Raw genomic sequence first — 27,391 nt, forward strand, 5'->3', positions numbered from 1 at the left:
CAGTGGCCTTCAGCACTCACTGGATCGGTTCGCAGCCGAGTGTGAAACGGCTGGGATGAGGATCAGCACCTCTAAATCTGAGGCCATGGCTCTCAGCAGGAAACTGGTGGATTGCTTACTCCAGGTAGGGATTGAGTCCTTACCCCAAGTGAAGGAGTCAAGTACCTCGGGATCATGTTCACGAGTGAGGGCACGATGGAGCGTGAGTTTGGCCGGAGAATCGGAGCAGCGGGGTGGTGTTGCAGCCACTCTACCGCACCGTTGTGACGAAAAGAGAGCTGAGCCGGAAGGCAAAGCTCTCGACCTACCGGTCAATCTCGTTCCTACCCTCACCTATGGTCATGAAAGCTGGGTCATGACCGAAAGAACGAGGTTGCAGGTACAAGCAGCCGAAATGGGTTTTCTCAGTAGGGTGGCTTGAGTCTCCCTTAGAGATAGGGTGAGAAGTACAGCCATCCCTGAGGAACTCGGAGTAGAGCCGCTGCTCCTTTGCATTGAAAGGAGCCAGTTAAGGTGGTTCGGGCATCTAGTAAGATGCCCCCTGGGAGCCTCGCTAGGGAGGTGTTCTAGGCACATCCAGCTGGGAGGAGGCCTCGGGGAAGACCCAGGACTAGGTGGAGAGATATCTCCACACTGGCCTGGGAACGCCTCAGGATCCCCCAGTTAGAGCTGTTTAATGTGGCCCGGGAAAGGGAAGTTTGGGGTCCCCTGCTAAAGCTGCTGCCCCCGCGACCCGACCCCGGATAAATTGATGGAGATGAGATTATCATATGAACTTGAGAGAAGCAAGCAGTTCCTTGCATTTAAGTAACTATAGCCAGCTAATATTTGATGAAACTATGTACGATTAGTCAATTATCAAAAAGACAAGAAAGGAAAAAAATGTATTTTCTGTTGATAAATTAGCTAATGGTTCAGCACTAATTGTATGCTCCTTTTCTTTGACTGCTTTTTCAGGGTTGGATTGATAACTTCAATGGACCTAGTGGAATATTTATTGCGGTATGTACCGAGAGAAGCTGTTTAGGTTGTTGATATGCAGCAATGAAAGTCTGTCAGCCAGTCTTTTTTTCCACCAATCCTTTTTTCTCTTTTTCTGACACAAGACTGCATCAGAAAGGGTTATGTATTTCTTTATGTAGCCGTTTGATTAGCCCAAGTAATGGGATGTGTCTTGAACTACCTAATGACACATTGACTACTTATTCCAGATGCTCCATTGACACAATAAACAGACCATTTAAAATGTGTGGAACTTTATGACGGTTAAAACAAACCTGTTTTCGGTTTGAAATGACGAAAGGATTGTGGATGGGAATGAGAATTTTTGTTGTTTCATAATCTAATGATCTAATTTTATAATCTAGGCCTATAACAGCATAATTAAGCAGGACAAAATCAGCTTAAAAATAACAACATTGCTAAGGGCTCTTAACTCCTAGCTGTAAGCTTTATTAAAAAGGAAAGTTTTAAGTATACTCTTAAATATGGATACAGTGTCTGTATTCCGAATAACACTTGGGAGTTGGTTACACAGGAGAGGAGCTTGGTAGCTGAAGGCTCTGCCTCCCATTCTACTTTTGGAGACTCTAGGATTGACAAGTAGCCCTGCATTCTCAGAGCGCAGCGATCTAGCCGGGTGAGCTCTTTAAGATACGACGGAGCCTGACCAATAAGAATTTTGTAGGTAAGGAGCAGGATTTTAAATTCTATTCTAGATTTTACAGGTAGCCAGTGCAAAGAAGCTAATACAGGAGAAATATGTTCTCTTCGATTTGTTTTAGTTAGTACACGAGCTGCAGCTTTTTGGACCAACTGGAGACTCTTAACAGACTTATTGGAGCAGCCTGATAATAAGGAGTTGCAGTAGTTCAGCCTAGAAGTGACAAATGCATGGACTAGTTTTTCTGCATCTTTCTGAGACACAATGTTGCTAATTTTTGCAATATTACGCAGGTGAAAATATGCATTCCTTGTCATTAGTTTTGTGAGAATCAAAGGACATATCCTGATCAAAAATAACACCCAGATTCCTTACTGTGGTGCTGGAGGACAACACAACATCATCCAGAGTAACAATATCTTTAGCTATTGAGTTTCGGAGGCCTTCGGGCCAAGTACAATGACTTCAGTTTTAGTTTAACATCAGAAAATTGCAGGTCATCCAGGTTTTTTATTTCCTTAATACACATTTGAAGTTTATCCAACTGATCGGTTTCTTCTGGTTTGATCGACAAATGTAATTGTGTATTATCAGCCTAACAATGAAAGTTTATGGAGTGCTTCTTTATAATATTTTCTAAGGGAAGCATATATAAGGTGAAAATAATCGGTCCAAGGACAGAACCCTGTGGAACTCCGTGACTAACTTAAGTGTGCATGGTGGATTTGTCATTAACATGTACAAACTGAGATCTATCTGATAAATATGACTAAAACCAGCTCAGTGCGGTTCCTTTAATACCAATTAGATGCTCCAGTTTTTGTAGCAGGATGCGATGGTCAATAGTGTCGAAGGCAGCACTAAGATCTAGTAAAACAAGTACAGAGACAAGTAGTTTGTCTGAAGCTATTAGAAGGTCGTTAGTCATTTTTACCAGTGCTGTCTCAGTGCTATGATTCATTCTAAATCCTGACTGGAAGTCCTCAAATAACTCATTATTATGTAAAAAGTCACACAGCTGATTGGCGACTAATTTCTCGAGGATCTTAGAGAGAAAAGGAAGGTTAGATATAGGTCTATTGTTGCCAATACCTCAGGATCAAGACTGGGCTTTTTAAGAAGAGGTTTAATTACAGCTACTGTAATGTACCACTGTGTACTGTGGTACATAACCTGCTGATAAAGACATGTTAATCGTATCTAATACAGGAGTGCTAACTTAAGGTAACACTTCCTTAAGTAACCTAGTTGGAATAGAGTCTAGGAGACAAGTAGAGGGCTTTGATGCTGAAATAGTAGATGTTAATTTGTTAAGGTCAGCTGTAGAAAAGTAGTCCAGGAACATATCAGGTCGTACAGTTGGTTCCTGGGTTCGAAGAAAAATTGGTGCCAAGCAAGTTGATTTTGTCTCCAATAGTTATAAATTTGTCATTAAAGAAGGTGTATTGGTCTTTTACCCAAATTTCCAGGTAACTGATTGGGAGTGATTTCATAACTGACTGTCCTTGCCTTCATGTCTGCAAAAAGGGATTGTCCACGAGAAAGATGGTGATTTAACCTCAGTGGATTGAGGATTTATTTAAACTTTAAACATATAGGTAAACAAGAAATGAAAAAGATTCAAAATAAGTGATCCAGCTTGTGAGGGCAGGAGACAGATGTAAGAAAGCTGTTCCAATCAGCCACACCTGGTCTCCCTCTGAGCAGGTAATCAAGGCTTTTGGGGTGGAGACATTAGACTCCAGGCCTGCAGAGGGTGCACATGGGACACTCACACAGAAAGGGTTACTTTCGCTCCAACAGAAGGTCATGAAGTCGTTACTACTGAGGGTTATAGGAATACATGGCTCAATAGAGCTGTGGCTCTTTGTCAGCCTGGCTACAGTGCTGAAAAGAAATCTAGGATTGTGCTTATTCTCCTCTATTAAAGATGAGTAATAGGCTGCTCTGGCATTATGGAGGGCCTTCCTTTATGTTTTCAGACTTTAATGCCAAACTAAGCGAGATTCCTCCAATTTAGTAGAGCGCCATTTACTTTCCAATTTTTGCGATACTTTCACGGGTTTGTGAGTTATACCACGGAGCTAACTTCCTCTGTTTCATTATCTTCTTTTTTAACGGAGCAACAGAGTTTAGTGTCGTTCGTAGTGAGCCTGCAACACTGTCAACAAGGGGATCGATTTCAGAGAAACTAACGTTGGTGCAGGAATCTTGAATATTAGGATAAGGCATTAAATTAAATGCAGATGGAATTGCTTCCTTAAATCTAGTTACAGCACTATCAGATAAACATCTAGTGTAGAAACTTTTGCCCAGAGGTGAGTAGTCCTGTAATATGAATTCAAAAGTTATTAAATAAAGGTCTGATAAAATAGTATTCTGTGGAAAGACTATTGAGTCATTGATTTCCACACAATAAGCCAAAGGAAGGTCTAGGATGTGATTAAAACAGTGAGTAGGTTTATGTACACTCTGACTAAAACCAATCGAATCTAATAGAGAGATAAACGCAATACTAAGGCTATTATTCATCAACGTCCTTGTGAATATTAAAATCTCCTACAATGATTACTTTATCAGATTTAACCAAATTTGACAGAAACTCTGAAAATTCAGATAGAAATTCAGAGTACAGACCAGGAGCACGGTACTCTATAACAAGTAAAATTGGCCGCACAGTTTTTCAGGTTGAATGCGAGAGACAAAAAAAAAGACTTTCAAATGAATTATAACTGAGTTTAGGGGGTTGATTAATAGGCCTGACTCATAAATGGCTGCAACGCCTCCTCCTCGACCACTGCCTCGAGGAATATGAGTATTAATATGACTGTGAGGAGTGGATTCATTTAGGCTAACATTCTTCATGACACAGCCAGGTTTCAGTCAGACAGAGTAAATCAATATGGTTATCTGATATCAGATCGTTTACTAATACAGCTATAGATGACAGAGATCTGATCCACATTCAGTCCACATTTTATTTTCTGATTTTGTTGCATTATCCCAGATTTGGTTTTGATTTGTATCAAGTTTGTCTGTAAAGCGCCTCTTCTTTTCATTTTTGATATGGTTAATTCAGATGAACGTGGGGCACACAGCGTTTGTATACTATACTGAGCTGGAAAATGCTCCACAGGGAGCGCAGAGAGGTGTGTTAGACTGCCACTCTGCTTCCTGGGCATCTGTGATAAGGGCAGCGCAGAGAGGTGTATTAAACTGCGACTCTGCTTCCTGATCCCAACACTGGGTTGGCATGGTTTTAGACTGTTAACTGCGTCCAGGTTATTAGATATGAGAGCGGCACCCTCCAAAGTAGGATGAATACCATCTCTCCTTATAAAACCAGGTTTTCCCCAGAAAGACTGCCAATTAACTACGAAGCCTGCATTATTTACCGGGGACCATCCAGACAGCCAGTGACTGAATGATGACATGACAAGTTGGGCAGGGGACCAGAGAAAATTACGGAGTCCAACATAGTTTTCGCATATGCACACACCGACTCCACATTCATTTTAGTGACCTCCGATTGACGTAATCCAGTGTCATTACCGCCGACGTGAATAACAATCTTACCATATTTGTTTATCCTTAGCCAGCAGTTTCAAATAGGACTCAATGTCGACCTCTCTGGCTCCTGGGAGGCATTTTACTATGGTCCCTGGTGTCGCAAAGTTCACGTTTCTCAAAATGGAGCTGCCAATAACCAGTGTTGTTTCCTCAGCAGGTGTGTCACTGAGTGGAGAAAACTTGTTTGAAACGTTAGCGGGTGGATGGTTAACCATGGGCTTTGATTTAGAGCTATGCTTTCCTCTCACAGTCACCCAGGAGGACCCTGGCTGCTCAGGGATTGCCGGGGGAGGGTTAGCAGATGCTAACACTACACTATGTGGCTTTGCACAGGCTAAAGTTATAGGTGGCCGGCTAGCTACCATAGCACAAGACTGAGCTTCCATGGTGCGGAGCTGTGCCTCTAACTTACTGAGCCTCACCTCCAGTGCTACAAATACACTACACTTATTACATTTACCATTATCAGTAAAGGAGGCAGAGGAGTAGCTAAACATAAGACACTCTGAGCTAGAGAGAGCAGGAGAGAGAGCGGGGGAAGCCATCACCAGCTGTGAAGCTAAATGATAAGCTAAAGTGGCTAACAGCGTGTAACGTAACACTATGGAATTAGCGAGAAAGCGGCTGAAAGAAGGAGAGCTGTGAGTGCTATAGTAGAACTAGTGGATGTTTAAATGTTAAGCGGTTACTCTCTCTCTTCCTATTACCGTAACAACAAGCAACAAACAAAAGCGACTGACTCTTTTACTCAAAAAAACTATAAAGACTGATCAGATAGGTAACGTTATGTTTAACACCGGTTATCCAGGAGGACAGTGTATGTCACCCAGTCCCTTCCTGTCTATCCGTTACTACGGCAACCTCGTTATTGATTTTGTTTTATGAATGTACTAAAAGTAGATTTAGTAAATTGACTAAATTGATTTAAAAATAAATTAATTAATTAGGCTCTTTAGGTCTCATTCTATGGTGTTGGGCCTATTTATCACATACCAAAGATCAAGGATCAGTTTGGATACATCAGAATACTTGAAGAGGTCATGTTGCCTTATGCTGAAGAGCAAATTCCCTTGCAATGGGTATTTCAACAAGACAGCAACAACATGGGATGAGCCGCATCTTGGTTCCAGACCAACAAGATTAACGTTATAGAGTTGCCAGCCCAATCCCAGGACCATCATCCATTAGAAAACTTGTGGGGTGACATCAAGATGCTGTCTCTGAGGCAATACCAAGAAATCCAGAGGAATTGTGGATTGTAGTCCAATCGCCCTTAGCTGGAATACCTGCCAGAAGTCGTCGACTCCATTCAACACAGATGTGCAGCAGTTACCAGAAACAGTGGGTTTACGACTAAATATTAGTTTTGTGCTTTACAGGAAGATGACATTTTCAAGCATTTTTCACTTTCTAAATTAAATGTGCTATTTTTTTGAAGCGTGCGTGCATGTCTGTCTAATATAATAAGGGAACCACTGGGAGGCAAATTTAGTTTTGACTATTCCACTAGTTCAGCAACTGAAGTTGGAAACTGTGTGACCAGCTCTTTCTTTACTGACTATACTATTGTTAACCTTGTTATGTCGAAGTCTGCACCAGCCTGTTTTGGCTCTTTATCCAAAGGCTCAGAAACTATCAGTTGCATTAAGGATCTTTCTTTCACTTTCTCAAGGCTGGTAAGGGGATCCTGCGTACAATGAGAGCGTCTAATGATGCTGTGGCTGATCTGGTGCCTGTGGATGTGGTCATCAACGCCACACTGGCTGCAGCTTGGTACTCTGGGTCACAAGCACTCAACAGGTTCAAGAGACACAAACACTTGATCATAAGTCTTGTTGTATTGAAATGTTGTACTTTGAAAGTAAGACACAGCGGATTGTTGCTGAATGAACTTTTCCCTCTGTATTACAGGTCTAGAAACATCCTGGTTTACAACTGCACAACCGGTGGGATCAACCCGTTTCGATGGGGGGAAGTTGGTATGATGCCAATTTTATCTTACCTAAGCTGTGACAAGTTGAGATGTATTTTGCCAGCAGCACCAAAAGCTTTCAGTCAGGCATTAAAATGTATTGAACTGCTTATTGATTACTTGTGTTGAACAACCTTCTGTTTCTTAGAGTACCATGTAATATCCACATTCAAGAGGAACCCCCTTGAGCAGGCCTTCCGTCGGCCCAATGTTAATCTCACATCCAATCACCTAATCAATCAGTACTGGATCGCCGTGAGCCACAAGGCTCCGGCCTTCCTCTATGATCTGTACCTCAGGCTGATTGGACGAGAGCCCAGGTAACATCCTCATCACCGACTCGGACATGCCGCACCTCTGCTGTTTTAATTCCAAAACCCCCCTCTTACACCCGCACACACATCTTTGCTGCTTTAGTCCTGTCACTTTTCTGTCAGTGTAGTAGCCTAACGTCGTAGCTGCGATGCTAATGTGTTACATGATGCTTGTGTGCAGTTTTGTTGGGAGTTGAAGAATGTATAACCCAGCTGCTCTTCTGCACTCGCAGAGGATTTGCTGGTGGGTTCTGCACTCTTTACATCTTGCTACTTGCAATGTTCGTATTCTCAGTTGGGTTTCCAAAATGTCTGCACTAAGGTCGTCTCAGTCCAGCTGATAAATGGACTAAGGTGGACAGTCTGAATATGCTTTTGGGAACCCAACCCAGGTGTTGGCCCTTTGTAAATCCTTTGGCTAGCTGCTGAACTGTCAGTTAAGTGAAGTGGATCTGCTGCCCTTCACATTATTCACACAGTTTTAATGACTAGCAGTGGTCAAGTCATTTCACAGGGTCTGCATCTTGCCTCGTTTCAATAGAAGGAAACACACATTCTTCTTCATCTCGTCCTCTCTGTGTCCTCCTTGTCCTGTCATATGTGTATCTCTCTTCTACAGAGTACTGTATAAACATGACCTTCAAGACCAATCCCTTAGAGCAGGCCTTCAGAAGGCCTAATGTCAATCTACGCTCCAACCCCTTTACTAATCAGTACTGGACCACTGTTAGCCACACGCTGCCAGCCCTGCTCTATGACGGCTATCTCAGGCTGACAGGCTGCAAGCCCCGGTAAGGTTGCAACTAGCCCCCACCTCTCCCAAAAACCCACCCTCCCCTGCTTTGTGTTTTTTTTACTGACTAGTTGTGTGGTCTGGTTGGAACAGGGAAGGGTCCATGACAGAAGATTTGCCGTGTCTTTATTTGACCTCATGGTGGACTTTGTTAGTGAAGACCGTGCCATGACAACAAGATTTGTCTATCAGAGCATGTTTTCACTGTTGCTCTGTTTTTGGGGAATGTTCTTCTTTTTTTTTTCAAACAAATCTTGCCTTTTTGTAAATAAGCCTTGTGCCAACATGACCTCAATTATTGCCACCCCCTACTTCTGACCCAATTATGGAAAATCCTGAGGCACTATGGGACAGAAAAGTTTGTCGAGACAGGGACAGACCATGTCCCACTGAATACAACCCCTCTGCATGTTAACTGATTGATATCCACATTTCTGTGTTCTCTCTTTCTCTTCTACAAGCCATATGTGTTTCAGACATTAGATGTAATGCAGTGCAAGAATTCACCCAGATTACAACATCTTTATCGTCTGAATTTCACTTGGTTTGGCTGTCTGAAATGAATTTGGCTTAGAAGCTAACTCACATTCTACAGGTGTGATTTAAATTGATTGTCACCAGCTCTAATGTAAGTAATGATTATCTCTGCCTCTATGTGCTGATTAACCATGCATGTTTGTCACATCCTATGAATCACTCACAGGAGGAATCTGAGTCATCTCAATCTGCCTGGATTAAAAATAACAGCATTTCATCCAAAATCGGACAGGCCCATCACTGTATTAAAGCCCTGTTTATTCACAACAAATTGAAATGAAAATAGTTGCAATCATACAATTCAAATACTGGTAAATGTTTATTTGGAGAACTAATTTAAGTTTAAATTTCACTGAATTAAAAAAGATGTGCACTTTGAACACTCAGAGACCCTCCTATAACCCTCTAAATAATCGGCGCTGCTGTTTTCTCACCCTGAATTCTCACCCTAATTACCACAACACTGGTTACTGGTTGAGGATGATCATCACTTAAATTATGGTCCCCTAAATCTGAACTAACACAGAAATTATGAGTAAGTATATTAACTGGATTCACTTGTGTGAGCAGAAGGATAATATTGTATATACTGGGATGGCTATGGCAGCAAAACAGATTTTAGTCCTTTCCAATTGCTTTTTAATTATTCTGGGTGAAATATATTGAATCTGTCTTGCCTAAATTTGGTCTGTGTCCATTTGACAGTTTGTCAGTACTATGACAATGTTTGTACAGCCCTCTTGACTATTTGGAATATAAACTTAAGTGAATCATTATAGAATTTGAACATTTCTGAAACAGATCTGTAGAACATTCTTGGTGTGTACTACAGTTCATTGTTATGCTGTCAATGAAATTCTAAAATATTGCGAGTGTACAAAAGTATTGACACCCCCAAATGCCAAAGCTTAGCTAAACATTTTTAATGCTACTGAGATTTCAGAATTCTGTTGTCTAATGCAAACCTTGTACAGTGGCTTAAAAAATTATTCACTCCCCTTGAACTTTTCCACATTTTGTCACGTTACAACCACAAATGTAATTGTATTTTATTGGGATTTTATGCGATAGACCAATACAAAATGGTGCATAATTGTGAAGTGGAAGTAAAATGATACATGGTTTTAAAAAGAAAGTTTACAATTAAAAACTGAAATGTGTGGTGTGCAAAAGTACTCAGACCCCCTGAGTCAATACTTTGTAGAACTACCTTTCACTGCAATTACAGCTGCAAGTCTTTTTTGAATAGTCTCTACTAGCTTTCTACATCTAGAAACTTACATTTTACCCATTGTTTCAAAATAGCTCCAGCCCAGTCAGATTGGATAGAGAGTGTCTGAACAGCAACTTCCAAGTCTTGCCAGAGATTCTCTATTGGATTTAGGTCTGACCTATGACTGGGCCATTGTAACACATGAATATTCTTTGATCTAAACTATTCAATTGCAGTTCTTGCTGTATGTTTAGGTTGTTGTCCTGCTGGAAGGTCCGCCTCAGTCTCAAGGCTCAAGACTCTTAACAGGTTTTTTTCCAGGATTGCCCTGTATTTAGCTCCATTCATCCTCCCATCAACTCTGAGCAGCTTCCCTGTCCCTGCTGAAGAAAGGATCCCCACAGCATGATGCTGCCACCACCACCATGTTTCACAGTTGTGATGGTGTGTTCAGGGTGATGTTCAGTGTTGGTTTTGTATTCAGGCCAAAAACTTCAGTTTTGGTCTCATCTGACCAGAGCAACTTCTTCCACATGTTGCTGTGTCTCACACATGGCATGTGGCAAACTGCAAACAAGACTTCATGTGGCTTTTTTTTTTTTCAACAATAGCTTTCTTCTTGCCACTCTTCAATAAAGGCCTGATCTGTGGAATGCATGACTAATATAGTATTCCCTGTAGACAGATTCTCCCACCTGAGCTGTGGATCTCTGAGTTACCATAGGCCTCCAGGCTGCTTCTCGGATCAATGCTCTCCTTGCTCGGCCAGTTTAGGTGGACGCCCATGTCTTGGTAGGATTGCAGTTGTGCCATACTCTTTTCATTTTTGGATGATGGATCAGCTGAATTTATCCTGAGATTAGATTACAAACTATTTACTAATTTAGTGACTTCTGAAGGCAATTGGTTGCTCTGGATTTTATTTAGGTGTATCAGAGTAAAGGAATACTTTTCCTTACTTTTACTTTTATTTGTAAAAATGTTTTAAAACCATGTATCATTTCACAATTACGTACCAGTTTGTATTGATCTATCACATAAAATCCCGATAAAATAATTTTGCAAGCCACTGTATTTTCCAATCTTGTTAATTTAAAATTTTTCAGATAAATCCTTCTCTCAATGGCATATGCATATTATTTTTTTGTGGATAGTTGGATGAATTAACAAAGGGGGCAAGTTTAGATTATTCGAGGTCAAGAGGTACACTGTACCACTCAAGTGATCACCTGCATATATTACAATAATTAGAATCCAAATCTTAATCAAATATTTGTACTGTGGTGAAGTCATGCCCATGGTATATGATGTGAAACATAGAGAATATTTTTGACTTCTTTATGCACTTTTATTAAAGTGTTAAATTATCTATTTTGAGGGTAAATAAGAGCTCATGATGTATAAACCCTTTGCTACAGAGGCGCTTTTGTGTTACTCTAACTGGTGTCAATCTTTGCCTCTGCTCTCCTGTTCTCCAACACCATGGAACCCTGTCCTGCTCTCCATTCATTGTTCCTCCTCTCATTCCTCACACTTTTCCATGCTCAATTCCCTCTGTCCATCCGACCTTGCTTTATTCCACCACCTCTCTACTCTTTTCATTTACTTGGCCACTGTCCACCTGCATCGCCCTTCTGTTTGTCAATCCTCCTCTTTCTGACTCCACACTATCATTACCTTTCATCCATTCCAATGTTCTTTTCTCTTTCTCCTCAATCTTATTGCTTCTTTCCGTACTTTTGCATCTTGCTTTCACCGCTCATTTGTATCATAGAATGATGAAGACAATTACACGCCTTCACAAAGCCATGATGGTCCTGGAGTATTTCACCAGTCACTCCTGGGTGTGGAACAATGACAACATAGCCATGCTGATTGCCCAGATGAGTCCAGAGGATAAGAAGGTAGGGAGCACACCGAGAACTGTGATCTTGTCATATGGAAAAACATTCGGTCTCCCTCACATCAAGTTTGAATTTATTAATAAAATGCATTAATAAAACAATTTCTATAAATATATCATACAAATAATACATTTATCTATATACAACACACACACAAAAATATGGACATAGGCTCTGTGACATCACATTGGTGATGATGGTTACAGCTGGCTGGAGGCTTGCAGGATCGCTGGGTCTAACCTGATTCTGTGTGTGTTGATTCTGATGTTTTGGAGGAAGAGGTTGTGATTCCATGCCTCCTTGGTAGAACCCTTGTTAAACAATATCTTCAGACTCGCTCAAACTTTTAGGGGGCTTGTGAATGTTCTCATTCGTCCAGGTCATCGTTATCCTCAAAGCAATTTCAGTCAAAAAACAACTGGACTGGTTGTTTGTCTAGGAAGACGTTTCACCTCTCCTGTGTTGGATCTGAATCTCCTGTGTTGCATTCCTCGTTGCAATGCAACGAGGAATGCAAAGATCTTTACATTGGAGAAACAAAACAACCACTGCATAAACGCATGGCCCAACACAGGAGAGCTAACTCCTCAGGCCTGGACTCGGCTGTCCACTTACACCTCAAGGAGAAAGCCCACTCCTTTGATGACAGCAATGTCCAAATCTTGGACAGAGAGGACAGATGGTTTGAAAGAGGAGTAAAAGAAGCCATCTATGTAAAAGTGGAGAAACCATCGCTAAACAGACGAGGGGGTCTGAGACACCACTTATCTCCAATTTACAATGCCGCCCTTTCATCCCTTTCCAGGAGATTCAACAATCTAACCTCAAAGGACAACTGTTCACACATGGCCCGGGTGACCCCAACGACTGTCGTTCAGACTCAATAGAGCACTAACGACGTCGAAACCAACTGCCCACCACCGACTGTCACTCTAACGACGGGCGTGGGCACTTGGAGCACAAAGGGTTTCAGTGACATCATCGGCCTTGTGAGAGGTTAAATACCTGGATCTCCACACCAGTTAGTTGGACCAGTCCCAGCCTGGTCAGATGCGTACATGAACTGATGAAGCCTCTTGGATGAGAGGTGAAACGTCTTCCTAGACAAACAACCAGTCCAGTTGTTTTTTGACTGAAATTGCTTTGAGGATCAAACTTTTAGGGTTTGTCAGTGGACCACTTCATATACAAATCACAGCAACATGAGTGGAAACTTTATTATTAAACATTTGGCAAGTTTCAGTACTTGACAATTTGAAATCGCCAAGTTACAGAGCCAGAAGTTTGCAGCACAGCCCGCAAATTCTCACGTCCCATTAATTATTATGCATTGTGTGTATTATGTGCACATTGTGTTTAAAAACCAGCATATCTATGTAATGATGGGTGGGCCCTCTTTGATGATTATATGAGTCATTTTGGTCTTAAGTCAACCAACATTTCTTTGTTTGATTCATCATTTTTTATGCTTTTTAATGCTGAATGACTTTTTTCCAAGCATGAGATCACATTTCTGGTAAACAAGACTTAAAGCTGTGCTTTTGTATGACTACTGGGGAAATTGTGAGCATTTTTCCTTTATAAATCCCAAATCAATATGGAATTGTGCACATATGGATCAGTCTCATATCCCAAATGGTCAATGTTATGCACCTTATGGTCCCAGTAGTAGCCATTGGGCCCTCATGCAACCGCTGTGGAGTCTGTTTCTGACAGTTTGCTCAGACCCGAATGTAAATAATTTCTCCCCGGGGATTATTTAAGTATTTCTGATTCTGAAACTGCAACTGCAACGTGACTGGTTGGCGGAGGGCAGTAAGACTAGTTTTAAGGAAACCTTAACTCTGAAAATCTTAACTTAAAGGGAAATTTGGGACGTAACATATTTTTAGCAAATACACTCGTCATATAAGCCATGAGAGGATTTTTTCTTGTAACAACTATTAATGGAGATACCCTGGAGAGTCGCTAACAGCCGAATGGGCCTAAAACACTGATTAGCTTTTTGACTTGTTTTCAATAATTCACTATTTGAGAATCGTGTAATTTCTCTGGAATTTGCACCGACTACTGAACTTTTGGTATTGTGACATCAGAATCAGAAATTCTTTAATAATCCCAGACGGAAATTGTTTTTGTTTTAAACTCCAGCTATACAAACAACATATTTAACAACAATATTATACAGATAACATATTTGTAAAAACAGAAATATAAAACAGTATATATACTGTGTATATATAATATATATATATATATATATATATATATATATATATATATATATATATATATATACAAATATACAAATTACAATGGTAATATATACAGAACAAAAGTTCTGTAATAAGCCAACCTGATCAAAACAATCATCCATGTGTGGAAATGGGAACGATTCAGATTTGGTAATGGCATTGACCTTACGATAATCAGTACAAAAATGGGCAGCCTGATCAGTTTTTGGGGACAAGTAGGGAGGGAGAACTCCATGGACTGCTACTTTTTCAATGAGGAATTTCACCTCCTGCTGCATTAACACATGTTGCTCAACATACTTTTTTAGCGTGTTTATATGGAACACAAGTTTTGTTTTTTTTCTTATTACGGTCCGGAGTTTGGATTACATAATCAGTTTCACTTATCTAACGGTCAACTACATAGGGACCAGAAAACTTTGCCTGCAGACTAGGACCACCAATGGGTAACAGAACTAGTACGTGTTCAATGGCATGAAAGGTGTGCGGAACAGACTTTTGTAATAATTACTTTTCAGTTTGGACTGAACAACTGAGAGATACTCACAAGCTAAGGCACAGGAATGACGAAGTGCCTTTCTGAACAAGCTTATTTTGCTTAGTCCAAAATATTTTCTGCGGGACCAGACTTATTCGAGAGCCACTTCTTCTGCAGCAAGCGCAACGGGCCACGCACTGTATGCCCAAAAAATTAAGTCAGCAACAATGGTAACCCTTCATCCAAAGGCTTCAAGACTTGGAAACAATTTGGCAAACGTACTCCTGCAGAAAAACAGAGCTGGGAGACCAGTGGCCTATGAGAACACCAGTGCTTCTATACATAGACCAATGTGTGGCACTGCACCACAGAATCAACACCAAGCGGCACAAATTATTTCCGTTTTTTTTGTTTTTTTAAAGCGATTTTGACGTGTGTATATATATATATCTATATATATATAGATATATATATATATACAGAGAGAGAGCAAGAGAGAGAGAGAATCTACTTTTGACTTTGTTGACATTGGTGCAAAGATGGCGCAGCCACAGCACGACGCGCTGGCCTGTTTTATCAAAGGTTCTAATTCAGTTTTGTCTTTTGTAAATGAAAGAAGTTGTCAATTTTCACTAATTTCCTGTCCTACGCACTGTTAGTGACACAGGCTGGCAGCGGTGCAAGGCAAGTTATTACATAGTTCATTTAGGGATTGCTCTGTAGGCCAATTTGTGTACTGTATGTGTAGGTGAAGAGAAAGATGGCGGATGAACTCAAAGCAGACAGCTGTAGCTGGTGAAACGTTTCAAGAATGGAGGGGGGGGTAGATTTCGATCGTGTGGACGTAACCTTGGATGCATGGCATCCACCTACAGCTGCCGGTTCCTCCCTTTAGCCTCTCTTATGGTCAAAGTTAACTTTAACTCTGCTTCTGTCAGGCCAGGCTGCACTGGGAGGTCCGGGAGTGGGGTAGGAATACCAGCCTGTCCACCCACCTGAACTCCCCCTGTGCCACTCCCAAGAAAAGCCTGCTTCGCATTTTATTTCACAAGGTTGCAGTTTACTATCTAAGGAGAACAACAATGCCAAAAACAACAAACATACTGTAAATTGTACTACAATCCCTGTGCCATGGGTTCACCAGTATCCCCTATTGTGGCAAATCTATACATGGAGGAGGTAGAGGACAAGGCTTTGAAGTCCTTCAAAGGAGTAACCCCGAGCCATTGGTTCAGATATGTGGACGACACATGGGTTAAAATCAAATCCAAAGAGGTGCAAACTTTTACCGAACATATAAACTCAGTGGACAAAAACATCAAGTTCACCAGAGAAGAAGTCAAGGACAATAGTTTGCCTTTCTTAGACTGTGACGTCCATATGGAGAATGACAGGAGCCTCCACATTGGGGTATACAGAAAACCCACTCACACAGATCAATGTCGGCTGTTTGACTCCCACCACCCTCTGGAACACAAGCTTGGAGTTATCAGAACCCTGAACACAGGGCTGATAATGTACCCACCAGCTCACAGGCGAAGGACGCAAGCACCTGAGAGGTGCCCTCACAAAAAAACAGCAGCTGCTTCCAGAAAAAAAAACAAAGTGGTTGAAAAAGAAACAGAGCAACCCCCCCAAACTGAGAAACGACTGTCCCTCTAATGACGGTCGTTGGCACTTGGATCAAAAAAGGTTCCAGTGATATCGGCCTTGTGAAAGGTTAAATACCTGGATCTCCACACCAGTTACCGTTTTTTTTCTGAATATAAGTCGCAGTTTTTTTCATAGTTTGGCCGGGGGTGCGACTTATACTCTGGAACGACTTATGTGTGAAATTATTAACACATGCCCGGGCTATTATTTATCTCAGTCACGTAAGAGACTAGGCGTATATCAGCAATTGTCACACGCGTCAACCAATCAAAATTTGGCGGGGGCGGGACATGGCAGAAGTGCATTGTGAAAAAAAAGATGCTACCTGCTACTTGTTGGCAGAGTTGTTCAGAAGTGACACCGAGTTCATTGGTTTTAGTGATTAGGAGTAACAGATTGTTTGGTAAACGTATAGCATGTTCTATATGTTATAGTTATTTGAACGAATCTTACCGTAATATGTTACGTTAACATACCAGGCACGTTCTCAGTTCATTGTTTATGCGTCATATAACGTACACTTATTCAGCCTGTTGTTCTCTATTCTATTTTTTTTTAAGTTGCCGTTCAAGATGAAATTTCCCCTAAAAATGCGACTTATACTCTAGTGCGACTTATATGTTTTTTTTCCTTCTTTATTATGCATTTTCGACTGGTGAGACTTTTAATCCAAAAAATACGGTAGTTGGACCAGTCCAAGCCTGGTCAGATGCGTACATGAACTGATGAAGCTTCTTGGATGAGAGGTGAAACGTCTTCCTAGACAAATAACCAATACCTATTCTTACCTAAATAAGAAAATAAGCATTAAACAATGTCAGGTTGCTTACCTCAGTGTTTTTCAACCACTGTGCCGCGGCACACTAGTGTGCCGTGAGAGATCGTCAGGTGTGCCGTGGGAAATTATCTAATTTCACCTAATTGGTCTAAAAAAAATTTTTGAAAACAAAACTTTACCAGCAGAACTAGCCCCTGTGTTGGATGATGTTGTGGGCATGGTAAACTTTGTAAAGACACGACCTGTGAAAAGCCGCATATTTGCGTCTTTGTGTGAGGAAGCATAAAGCCTTGTTGTTGCACACGGAGGTCCGATGGTTGTCGCGCGGCAAGGTGCTGGCCCGTGTGTATGAGCTGCTGGAGGAACTCAAGGGGCCTCATTTATCAAACGAACGTACGGCAGAAAAATGTGCGTACGACCATTTCCTGGCGAACGTCGGCATTTATCAATTTGGACGTGAGCGGGAGCTACGATCAAATCTCACGTCTGGTCTGAGATCGTGTACACACATTTCAGCCTGTGCATTTGCGGTGCAGCACAGCAAAACCTGTCTGAAAATAATGAACAAACCTCAGCTGTTATTAAGCATAAGCAATCGCATATTAAGAACAGATCAAAACGGATTCTTAAAACGTGGAGGGCCATCTGGCCCCAGTTGAGCGCGGAGCGGGTGCGCTCACACTACTTAAAGGTACTAGACTTTAGCTGAAAAAACGGTTTTGGCCGCGGCCAAAAGGATAGTGTGATCACGCTCTAATATTTCAAAACAGCTCGGCTCCAGCCCCCCGCGACCCCGACATTGAATGAATGAATGCATGTGTTGGCACGCGGCTGCAGCAAGACGCACTGCAGAGCCAAAGTCATCTCGGTTCGTGGCTACCCTCGATAAATTGCATTAAATCAAACAAGGTATCAGATGATTAACATCTTGGAATGGTTCTTTTAGATGACAAAGGTATCCTCTTACGGAATACCTAATAACCCGCCGGTAGCGCCGGTGTTGTGCGGTAGAGTAGTAAATAAACTACTCCTATAGGTGGAAACAACAGCCTTCTGATCCAGAATATCAGCTATAATGCGAGGGGGTGCATTTCACGGCAGGGGTGCTGAATACGGCACGCCTGTCCAACAGTGCGCACAGGCGCACACGGGTCTCAGTGAAGCGCTGCCTCGGTTTGACTTCCTCCGTTATTCTTATACAGCGTTTTATGGGCCCCTTTTATTCTACTCTTAAGACTGGCAAAAAGCTCAGCTTTGTTTTGCTCCATCTCGGATGTCAGGATGCCGATCTCTGTGTCGGAAAAGTTTCTTTTCCAACCTGCGTTCTTCCTCTCCGTGGGCGAGGCCTCCGAACCAGGATTATTTAGGAGCGTAGCATGTTAAAGACGATCGAATTCAGCCACCGCATTTATCATGCCTGCTCATTCGTACGCTGAGATTGGTCAGATACGAATGTTTCATAAATCACACGTGGGTCCTTTCCTACGACCAATTCTGCGCTCAGATCTGCACCCGTTTCCACGCAAGTTTGATAAATGAGGCCCAATGTGTTTCTTACAAATGAGGGTTCCGATTACGCAAAACTGCTTGCAAGTGATGAATGGTGTGCAAGGCTGGCATATCTGGCGGATATTTTTCATCATCTAAATGAACTGAACACACGAATGCAAGGCCGGAATTAAAACCTGCTCACAAGTACGGATAAAATAAATGGCTTCCGTTCAAAGGTGCACCTCTGGCAACAACATGTGGAAAGTGGCAACCTTGAAATGTTTCCACTCACCAAGAAATGGCAAGATGTTCACACTGCTGCACTGTGTGAGATCATTAGTAAACATCTGAAAACTCTCAAGGAGAAGATGTCATTTTATTTCTCTTCAGCCTACACTGATAGCCTTGACTGGGTTAGGGAGCCATACAGCTCAGCAGTTTTTGGAAAGGACATGACTTTGCAGGAGCAGGAGGAACTAACTGAACTGAGACAAAATCGTGGTCTGAAGCTAAGCTTTGCTGATCTACCTTTGGACAGTTTTTGGTTGACTGCTGCCAAGGAGTTCCCCATTCTGGCAAACAAAGCTATTGTGACATTGCTCCCATTTTCCACAACATATTAGTGAGGTGAGCTTCTCAAGCCTGACTGCCATCAAAACTAAAAACAGAGAGCGACTGAGAGCTGTTGAGGAAGAGCTTTGTGTGTGTCTTTCTTCAATTCCTGCCAGGATATCAGCTCTTTGTTCATCCAAACAGGCACAGGTTTCACACTGAGTGAGTAAAATACACTGAGATTGACATTTTGTACATATAACTCTTCATATTTCTCAGTGTAGAACAGTGAAATCTTTCCCAAATATTATTGCTTCTGTCATAATAAGCACTATATTTCTGTATTCCTGGTAATTTATGATTTTGGACAGAATTAGAGTTTGCAAAACACTTTGACGTTTTCTACTACCTTTAAAACCACATTGTTGTTGTTTAAAGTGGACATGTTAAGTGCACTTTTTATTTGAAAGAAGAAATATAAGTGATGATAAAGTCCTTTGTTCTTTGTGTTTATTTGATTCCTATTCAAGACACTTTGATGAGAATGACTATATTGTTAATATAGGCTACAGAGTATCATTTTTAACATGTTTGGCTGGTGGTGTGCCTCGTGATTTTTTCAATGAAAAAAATGTAACTTGGCTCAAAAAAGGTTGAAAAACACTGGCTTACCTAACCTCCTAAATCGATAACAGGAGAAAAGATGTGATTAGCAAACCAAAAGGGCTTCTCCCTCCTACTTAACTGCTTTAAACTGCTCTATTTACAGTGTTCTTTATAATTATACAAATCTAAAAATTTAAAAATAAATTACTAACTAACAAATATCACAGGTTATATAACACTCTCAGCTGATCAAAACACTCAATGACTTAGCAGCTGCAGACAAGGTTGGATGTGGCAGATGGAGAGGTGAGATATAAGCCAGGGGGTCAAAGTTGAAGGCACAGTATTATTAAGTAGTAGTATGTCCCAATAGCATGGATACTGCATGCAACAGTAGGCCTACATACTTTTTCTGGGCAGCTGCAGTATGTACTAAAAAGAAAAACTATGTGAAATGTAATTCAGCATTATGCTCCAGGCAGTGCTATAGATTTGTTTATATTTTTATTAATATGAATATTTAATTAGTTTTAGTAGTCTTATGGTCACAGTTACTTTCATATTTTTTTTCAACTAAATGGATACTAAAATAGTTTTTCCTGAACATATCTTTTTCACAATCCTCAAAAAACTATATCTATTGGTACCAGCCACAAAAACAAATCGACAAGTCACTCAATTAAAATCAAGAAATTGTTCTAACCAGTTACATCCCAGTTAGTTGTCATTTTGAAGACTGCACTTCTTGTCCATCATTGAAAAGTTGGCATTTTAAAGTTCACTGAGAATGTTTTTATTTCTGTAGGTGTTTAACTTTGATGTGCGTCAGCTGCACTGGGCGGAGTACATGGAAAGTTATTGTATGGGCACTAAAAAATATGTCCTCAATGAAGAGCTGTCGGGCCTGCCAGCTGCACGCAAACACCTGAACAAGTAAGACTGGAATCAAATCTGCAATTCTGCCACACCTGCAGACAGGGAAACTGTTTGTGTGATGAGCTCTTACATAACTGCCATTCTCTGTCTAGAGTAGTTATCTGGTCACCATACAGTGAACACATCTTTGCACTTGAGATTTTCCTCCTTCCATGACCACTGATGTCTTTTACATTTATCCTTTTACATTTGTCAGAAATATGTGCATGTGAGTGGATGGTACAGTCTGATTGTTGGTATTCCTCCTAGCTTTAACAAAGCTCATGGGAATAACTCAGCATACATGGTGCATCAAATACATCCCGGCCAGATGGATTTTATACACACTACAAATCCACTCTACAGATAACATACGACATTTTACACTTGTATTGTGGTACGTACATTTTCTGGGAAGCTGCGGTATTTACTAAAAGTAAAAAAAAAAAAAAAGTATGCGAATTGGAACTCTTGGAGCATTTACCTCAAGGCAGCTGTTCAGAATAAACTTTCCTCATACCTTCATCCAAGCAAACCTAAAACTGGAGTCATCCTAGTGGATGATTTGTCTCAATTGTGTCTGTTTTCCAGGCTGAGGAATATCCGCTATACCTTCAACACTATCCTGGTGGTGCTCATCTGGCGCGTCTTCATCGCCCGATCCCAGATGGCCAGAAACATCTGGTACTTTGTGGTGAGCCTCTGCTTCAAATTCCTCTCCTACTTCAGAGCTTCCTCCACGATGAGATAATCAGCCTGGGACAGGATGGCAATTGGGGCAGAGAGTCGAAGAAATGAAGAAGCAGCGTCTGTGGATAAGAGGTCCCTGAGCTCAAGGCCCTTAAATGGTACCATGTCTATGGCCCCAAGTTTCCCCTAACACTCCAGGATTAAATGCAACCGTTAAACTCATGAACACAGGCAGAGCTACTGGACCAGCCTGGAGTCTACAGGAGTCTAAATTTTGCATATGTCAGAGCTATCTAACCTTATGTTTAGCATTTGATAAAACACAGAGGACATGGATGTATCTCACAATGTACAATGCTCAGATTAACAGCACTTGGACTAGTTAAAGAAGAAGGACCACACGCCTTCATTATGTTTCGAGTCAATCCGGTTCCCTCTGGTGCAAACTTTACTGCTGCATTCTTTAAGCTTCAGGGCAGCCGAACCATCTGCTTGCCTAGCTGTCTGCCTCCAAAACAAAGCTATGCATTGGATGATGCTCTGCTGCAAACAAACTTCAGCTGGTATTGAGTCAGTTCAGGCTTCCTCTATTGAATATGTAATATCGGTGTAAGTTATATTTCTCTGCCATCACCTGAAATGTAACTCCAATGTTTTTGTTTTCCCTTTTTTTTTTCCTCACTTGAGGTTTGTGTGTGGTTCTTGTCAATTAGCTTGTAAGGCCTATTGAAATGTTTTAAAAACCTGTTCCAAAAATATGTGATCCTTTCATCTGACAGCAGCTTAGGCGAAGCATAAGCTACTCTCATTTTCTGGGGCTTCTGAGTCAGTTTTAGACATTTGGTTGGAGGCAGATGAAGGATGATACTGTATGGAGTCAGCAAAGGCTTGTTCAGGGATAGGCTAGCCCAGAAATCATTCTTTAACTCTGTCTTGCCCTGAACACCATATCAATAAGACCAAAACCATTTCAACCAATGGTAGACAGATACACTAACAGCTTGGTTCAGAAAGAATGTTGACATTGTAGAAGGGCTCGCTGTCCTTTTCTTCTACTTGGCAAAGACATACTGGATGACTATTTCTGTATGCCCCCACTGAACTGCAGTGGCTCTTGCCCTTAATAAGACCAAGCACAATGTAGACTGTAATACGGTGGATTTATCCAGTGCCTACAAAACATTTGTTCTTGCATCAGCAGATCTTGCAAACCAAGCTTTGAGCTTCTTCTACAGGTTCCTTTTTGTCTTTTCTGAAAGTTGTGTGTGTCTTTTGGTTATAAAGCTGTTTTTGCCAAAATATCTCTTAGTTAATGAACTCGAAGCTCAGTAGAGAATGAGACAGGTGGAGTTGGGAGGAGAAATATTGTCAGTTTTGGCTTCTTCTTTTTTTTTCTCCATCTGCCTGAGATTTTCAACTCTTTAAGTACTGGTTGACATATTAAGTCTCCGATATACACTGTGGGTGATGACACCTATTCATTGGTCTTTGTTAGTACACTACTTTTCAGGTAGCTCCAACTGTAGCTCACCATCTTGATAGGTTTTGTTATGTAACTAGTCATTTTCCTCTGTAATTTTATGGGTCATAGTTTGTCGTGTTACTTGTTTATTTACGATCGTAGTTTTCTGTAAATACAAGTATGCAGGATTTGCTGTTTATAACCTGCAGTCAGTTAAACTCTTGAACTGTTCTGTTGCCTTCATCATTCTGTCTTGTTACATAAGAAATGTGTCTTTTCAGACAAATGTTTTTGTAGGGATTAACCCTCATTGCCATATAAGGTCTTCAGTTAACATATCTGAGGTTTACCTGTGCACATTTGTCTGTTACCTGTTTCTGGAGCTCGCTACACTGTTTAAAAAGCAGGGTGTGACCATGTGCTCATGTTTGGTTGTGTTGCGTGTGTCTTCTCGAAGTGTCATAGGCCATAGCAGCTGCAGCTCATGTACATGAAGGAATAGGACTTGGGTCTTTCTCACTCTCACAGCATGATAAAGGATCATGTTCACCCTTTTGGAAAGATGTTTGCGAGTGTGAATTGTGCCTGAACTTTTTCAATATTTTAACAATGTGAAAAGAGAGCAATCAGATCTATGTTTTCTAGGTATTTTGTGTACAGCTCTATTTAGGTAGACTTAAAAAAAAAAAAACAGATGTATTTTTATGCTAATGACAATGTGTGGCTATTTTATTGAAAAAACGCTTCCTGAACCATCTTTGGCAGCTGTAAATAACACATTAAAAAGTAAACACAAGTGCAGTATATCCTGAATTGAATTTAAATGTTTATAAGTTGCTTGTGACTTTACTGTATATGTACATGTAATTTTCTCTTTCTGAATGTAACAGAAAACAAAAACAGCCTGACTTGTTTGCACAGGCAGAATCTTCCCTTACCCCTGAAACAAGAAATTAACAATACTGTAATTGGCCGTGAATGTATTATTTAGCAAGTGCCGTGTGATAAATGTATGCTGTTATAACTAAATTTCCCTTGTGTCGGTGTGACTGAGTAGGTCTGTTCTGAGATGGTAATGGCTGTCATGCTTGTTGCTGTAAGCTTGCACTTGTGGCTTTACACTTATGTCAGGAACAACTGAATCATCAGTGGTTTGTTCATCACACAAGGCGTTGTGCACAAGTTGCATCGACTCCACTTGGACCATAGAGACATTGGGTCCATTATTCAAATATTTGTAAACCTTTTTAAATATATATCAAGTAAATATTTTAAATGACATGAAATGTTAATGACTAAATATTATCAAAGTTAAAAGAACAGTTTAATGTTTTGGGAAATAAACTTATTTGTTTTCTTGCTGAGAGTTGGATGACAAAGATTGATACCACTCTCATATCAGCAGCTGCTTAGCTCAGCCCCTCTGGGCTCCCTAAACAGGTTGTTGGCTCCGGCCACACATTTATTGTTCAGACATGAGTGGTATCAGTCTTCTCATCTTATTTTTGTCAAGAAGAATGAGTGGATATTCCCAAAATGTCATACTAAAAGACATCCTACTGTATAACAATTAGAAACTCATCTAATCAACATCAACAGGTGGGTTGGATCAGATTTGATCGACACTAGCATGATGTCATTAAACTTTTATTCAAATGTTGCTAAATACAGATTGGTGCATAGAAATATTTCCAATTTAGCCCCGCCCACTTCAAATCACCCAATGTGTTTCTATACACAGCAGTAACACGAAAAATGGTCTTTTCCTCCCCATTAAGGGAATAATCAAATTATTCAAGTTTTCCACGTTTACATGAGCTGGTTGAATGGGGAAATGACGGGACGTTCACGTTGTTTTGGCGCTATGTCTTCCTGTTTTGTTCTATTTCCAGATCAAAATCTACTGCTGCAGAGTGGGGAGGGGGAGTTATAACCCACGGAGCATGCGCAGATGAGTAACCCCATATTACTTAAGTTTATCACATGCATGAGAACTCAGATTACTGAGGGGAGTTATCTGGGTCTGTAAACCGGAGTATGAAAACTCCGATTTTACCTGGGCTACGGTGTTTACATGGAGTTTGAGCAACAGAGTACCGAGTATTGCCTTAATCTGAATATAATCTGGGTTTTTTTGACTGCATGTAGACACACTGTGAGAAAACTAAAATTAAAGGAAACGTGTCATTTTGAATGATGGATCACAGGTTTTGGATCTGTCATTTTGATCTACCACTAAAATTGGTTCATATATAATAGCAATTCTTTAGTTTTAAATCATCTTTCCTGTTTAAACTTGTGTTGATACTGTCTTTTTTATGTAGAAAGGTTACCAGTTGGCTTTTCTCCTGTGTTAAAGCTTCAATGGCGTGTGTGCGTGTGTGTGTGTGTTTCACTTGCATCAAAGTGGGAGTGGTGGTTTTATTTTTTACTTTTCCTTCTTGTTTTTTTGGTTCAATATGGTCAACACAACATGTAATCCATATGCTTTGGCTGTACTAGTTCATTCTTAAATGTGTTCCTGTGGTGACTGTTGCATCAATTCTGCTTTGAGCAGCATGATGAGCACAGGTCACTGTCACTTTCGGGAGGAGGAAGAGGAGTTATTGGCACTGCAAAACTCCAAAAACAATGAATCAATGGGTGCCTTTTTATTGTAAAGCAAAAATAAGGAATAAACTGTGTTTAATCCTCTTTCTGATAACGTTTGATTTATCTTACTTACTAATTTTACTATTTGGTGTCAAGTCCAAAACTCTTGTGTGAGTAGTGTCACGTTTACTGGTTCACATAAATGCTGTTGTGTCATCTGTTGCTCTCATTTGACCCTGGTTGCTAAGCAAACTGGCACTGGAGATTGTCTGGATATTGTTTCACACTGGAGAGATTTTGCTTCTCACTGCAAGTGAAGAGGTTGACCACCATCAAAGCTCATTTAAGAAAAAAAATCCCCTTCAATGAAGAAGGTGCCAAAAAGCAGTTTGCTCAACAGACAATGCTTTGTGCGTCAAAGCATTGTCTGTTGAGCAAACTGCTTTTTGGCATCTAACTAGCTCAAATAAATTGAATTTAACAACGAAACACACTGATGAAATGCTTTTGCTGCTTCCAGCTCTACATAAAGTATTTATGGACATTAAATGCCTTTCAAATTTTCTGATGCTCTGGATTGAATCCACAGATGAATGCTCTGACACTGATCTGAGTTTATGTGAGGGAGGAACTGTCTGAATACAAATTATAGTTCATCTTGTTCAGCTTTTCACTGACAGAAAAACAATAGGCAGTGACTCTTGACTGAATGATTTGTTAACATTCAGTATGTGGGTCGTCAAATGCTGAAAACACTCCTCCAGTGATGGGAGTTCTCAGTATTTTATGCTCTCCTGTGCAACACCTGGCAACAGTGGCTCAGCAACCATGCCAAGCACTGAATCACACGCAGCCATGCACACCCTGTGCCACTCTGTTCCGCATAAACAGGAACCCCAGGGGCTTACAGGGCTTAGAGTGACTGAGAGACAGAAACCACACTTCAACATGCTCTCACTGAACCTCTCATACTGTGTGAGGGCTTTCTAATACTGTGGATAATTTCTGGATACGGTACATAGCTGTCCATTTTACTACTTTATTGCCAACACAATGCTAACTCAATCTACGTATAACCAGTTTATGAAAGCTTTTCGATTTTCTGTCTGGTGAGTCACACACAGGAAGTCATGCCTGTCCTCATTCACTGTTCGTACTTATACCAGCGAAAAGTAATGTACTGTTATTCTCCATATATTTTCATATCCTGTTGTTGGGCATTAATGCCCGATCAGATAATGAGACGGAAAATTCTCAATAAACTTATCATTATTCAATTAATAACAGCTATCACCAATGAGATAATAATAAAAATGACTCGTTAAACAAGAGTTCCTCAGGGACACCACTGTCAGAGACGGAAGTAATAACTAATATAAAAGTCTCTTTAAATATACTAAACTATTAATAGATCACAGGAAGCGGAGTTGCAGTCCCTGTGGAGCACTTTTCAGCTCAGTATCCTATACAAACGCTGTGTGCACCACGGTCATTTAAGTGAATTAAATAAAAAATGAACAGAAGAGGCGCTATACAGACAAACTTGATACAAATCAACACCAAATCTGAGATAATGCAACAAAATCAGAAGATAAAATGTGGACTTTTAAACATCAGCTCTCTGTCATCTAAAGCTGGATTAGTAAATGATCTGATATCAGATGACCATATTGATTTACACTGTCTGACTGAAACCTGGCTGTGTCATGAAGAATATGTTAGCATAAATGAATCCACTCCTCCCTGTCATATTAATACTCATATTCCTCAAGGCAGGTTGAGGAGGAGGCATTGCAGCTATTTATGACTCAGGCCTATTAATCAACCCTAAACCTAAACTAAATTATATTTCATTTGAAAGTCTTGTTCTTTTGTCTTTCCCATTTTACCAGGTAAACAGTCCAGCCAATTATACTTGTTATAGTGTACCGTGCTCCTGGTCCGTACTATGAA

General features: G+C 40.7%; 1 protein-coding gene across 2 annotated transcripts in view; it reads left to right on the forward strand.

Moving 5' to 3' along the window:
* Nucleotides 1-25,504, forward strand: part of far1 (fatty acyl CoA reductase 1) — a 57,252-nt gene extending 31,748 nt beyond the window's left edge. For both annotated transcript variants that reach the window (XM_083916507.1, XM_083916508.1), the window contains 7 exons: nucleotides 958-1,002; nucleotides 6,906-7,033; nucleotides 7,145-7,212; nucleotides 7,354-7,525; nucleotides 11,837-11,966; nucleotides 20,585-20,712; nucleotides 21,286-25,504. In XM_083916507.1, the coding sequence (XP_083772633.1) occupies nucleotides 958-1,002; nucleotides 6,906-7,033; nucleotides 7,145-7,212; nucleotides 7,354-7,525; nucleotides 11,837-11,966; nucleotides 20,585-20,712; nucleotides 21,286-21,445 (831 nt within the window). In that variant the 3' untranslated portion in view covers nucleotides 21,446-25,504. The remainder of the gene's footprint in view (nucleotides 1-957; nucleotides 1,003-6,905; nucleotides 7,034-7,144; nucleotides 7,213-7,353; nucleotides 7,526-11,836; nucleotides 11,967-20,584; nucleotides 20,713-21,285) is intronic.
* Nucleotides 25,505-27,391: the final 1,887 nt, after the last annotated feature.

The sequence above is a fragment of the Echiichthys vipera genome (assembly GCF_963691815.1).
Source record: "Echiichthys vipera genome assembly, chromosome: 7".
In the NCBI taxonomy this organism is placed as follows: domain Eukaryota; kingdom Metazoa; phylum Chordata; class Actinopteri; order Perciformes; family Trachinidae; genus Echiichthys; species Echiichthys vipera.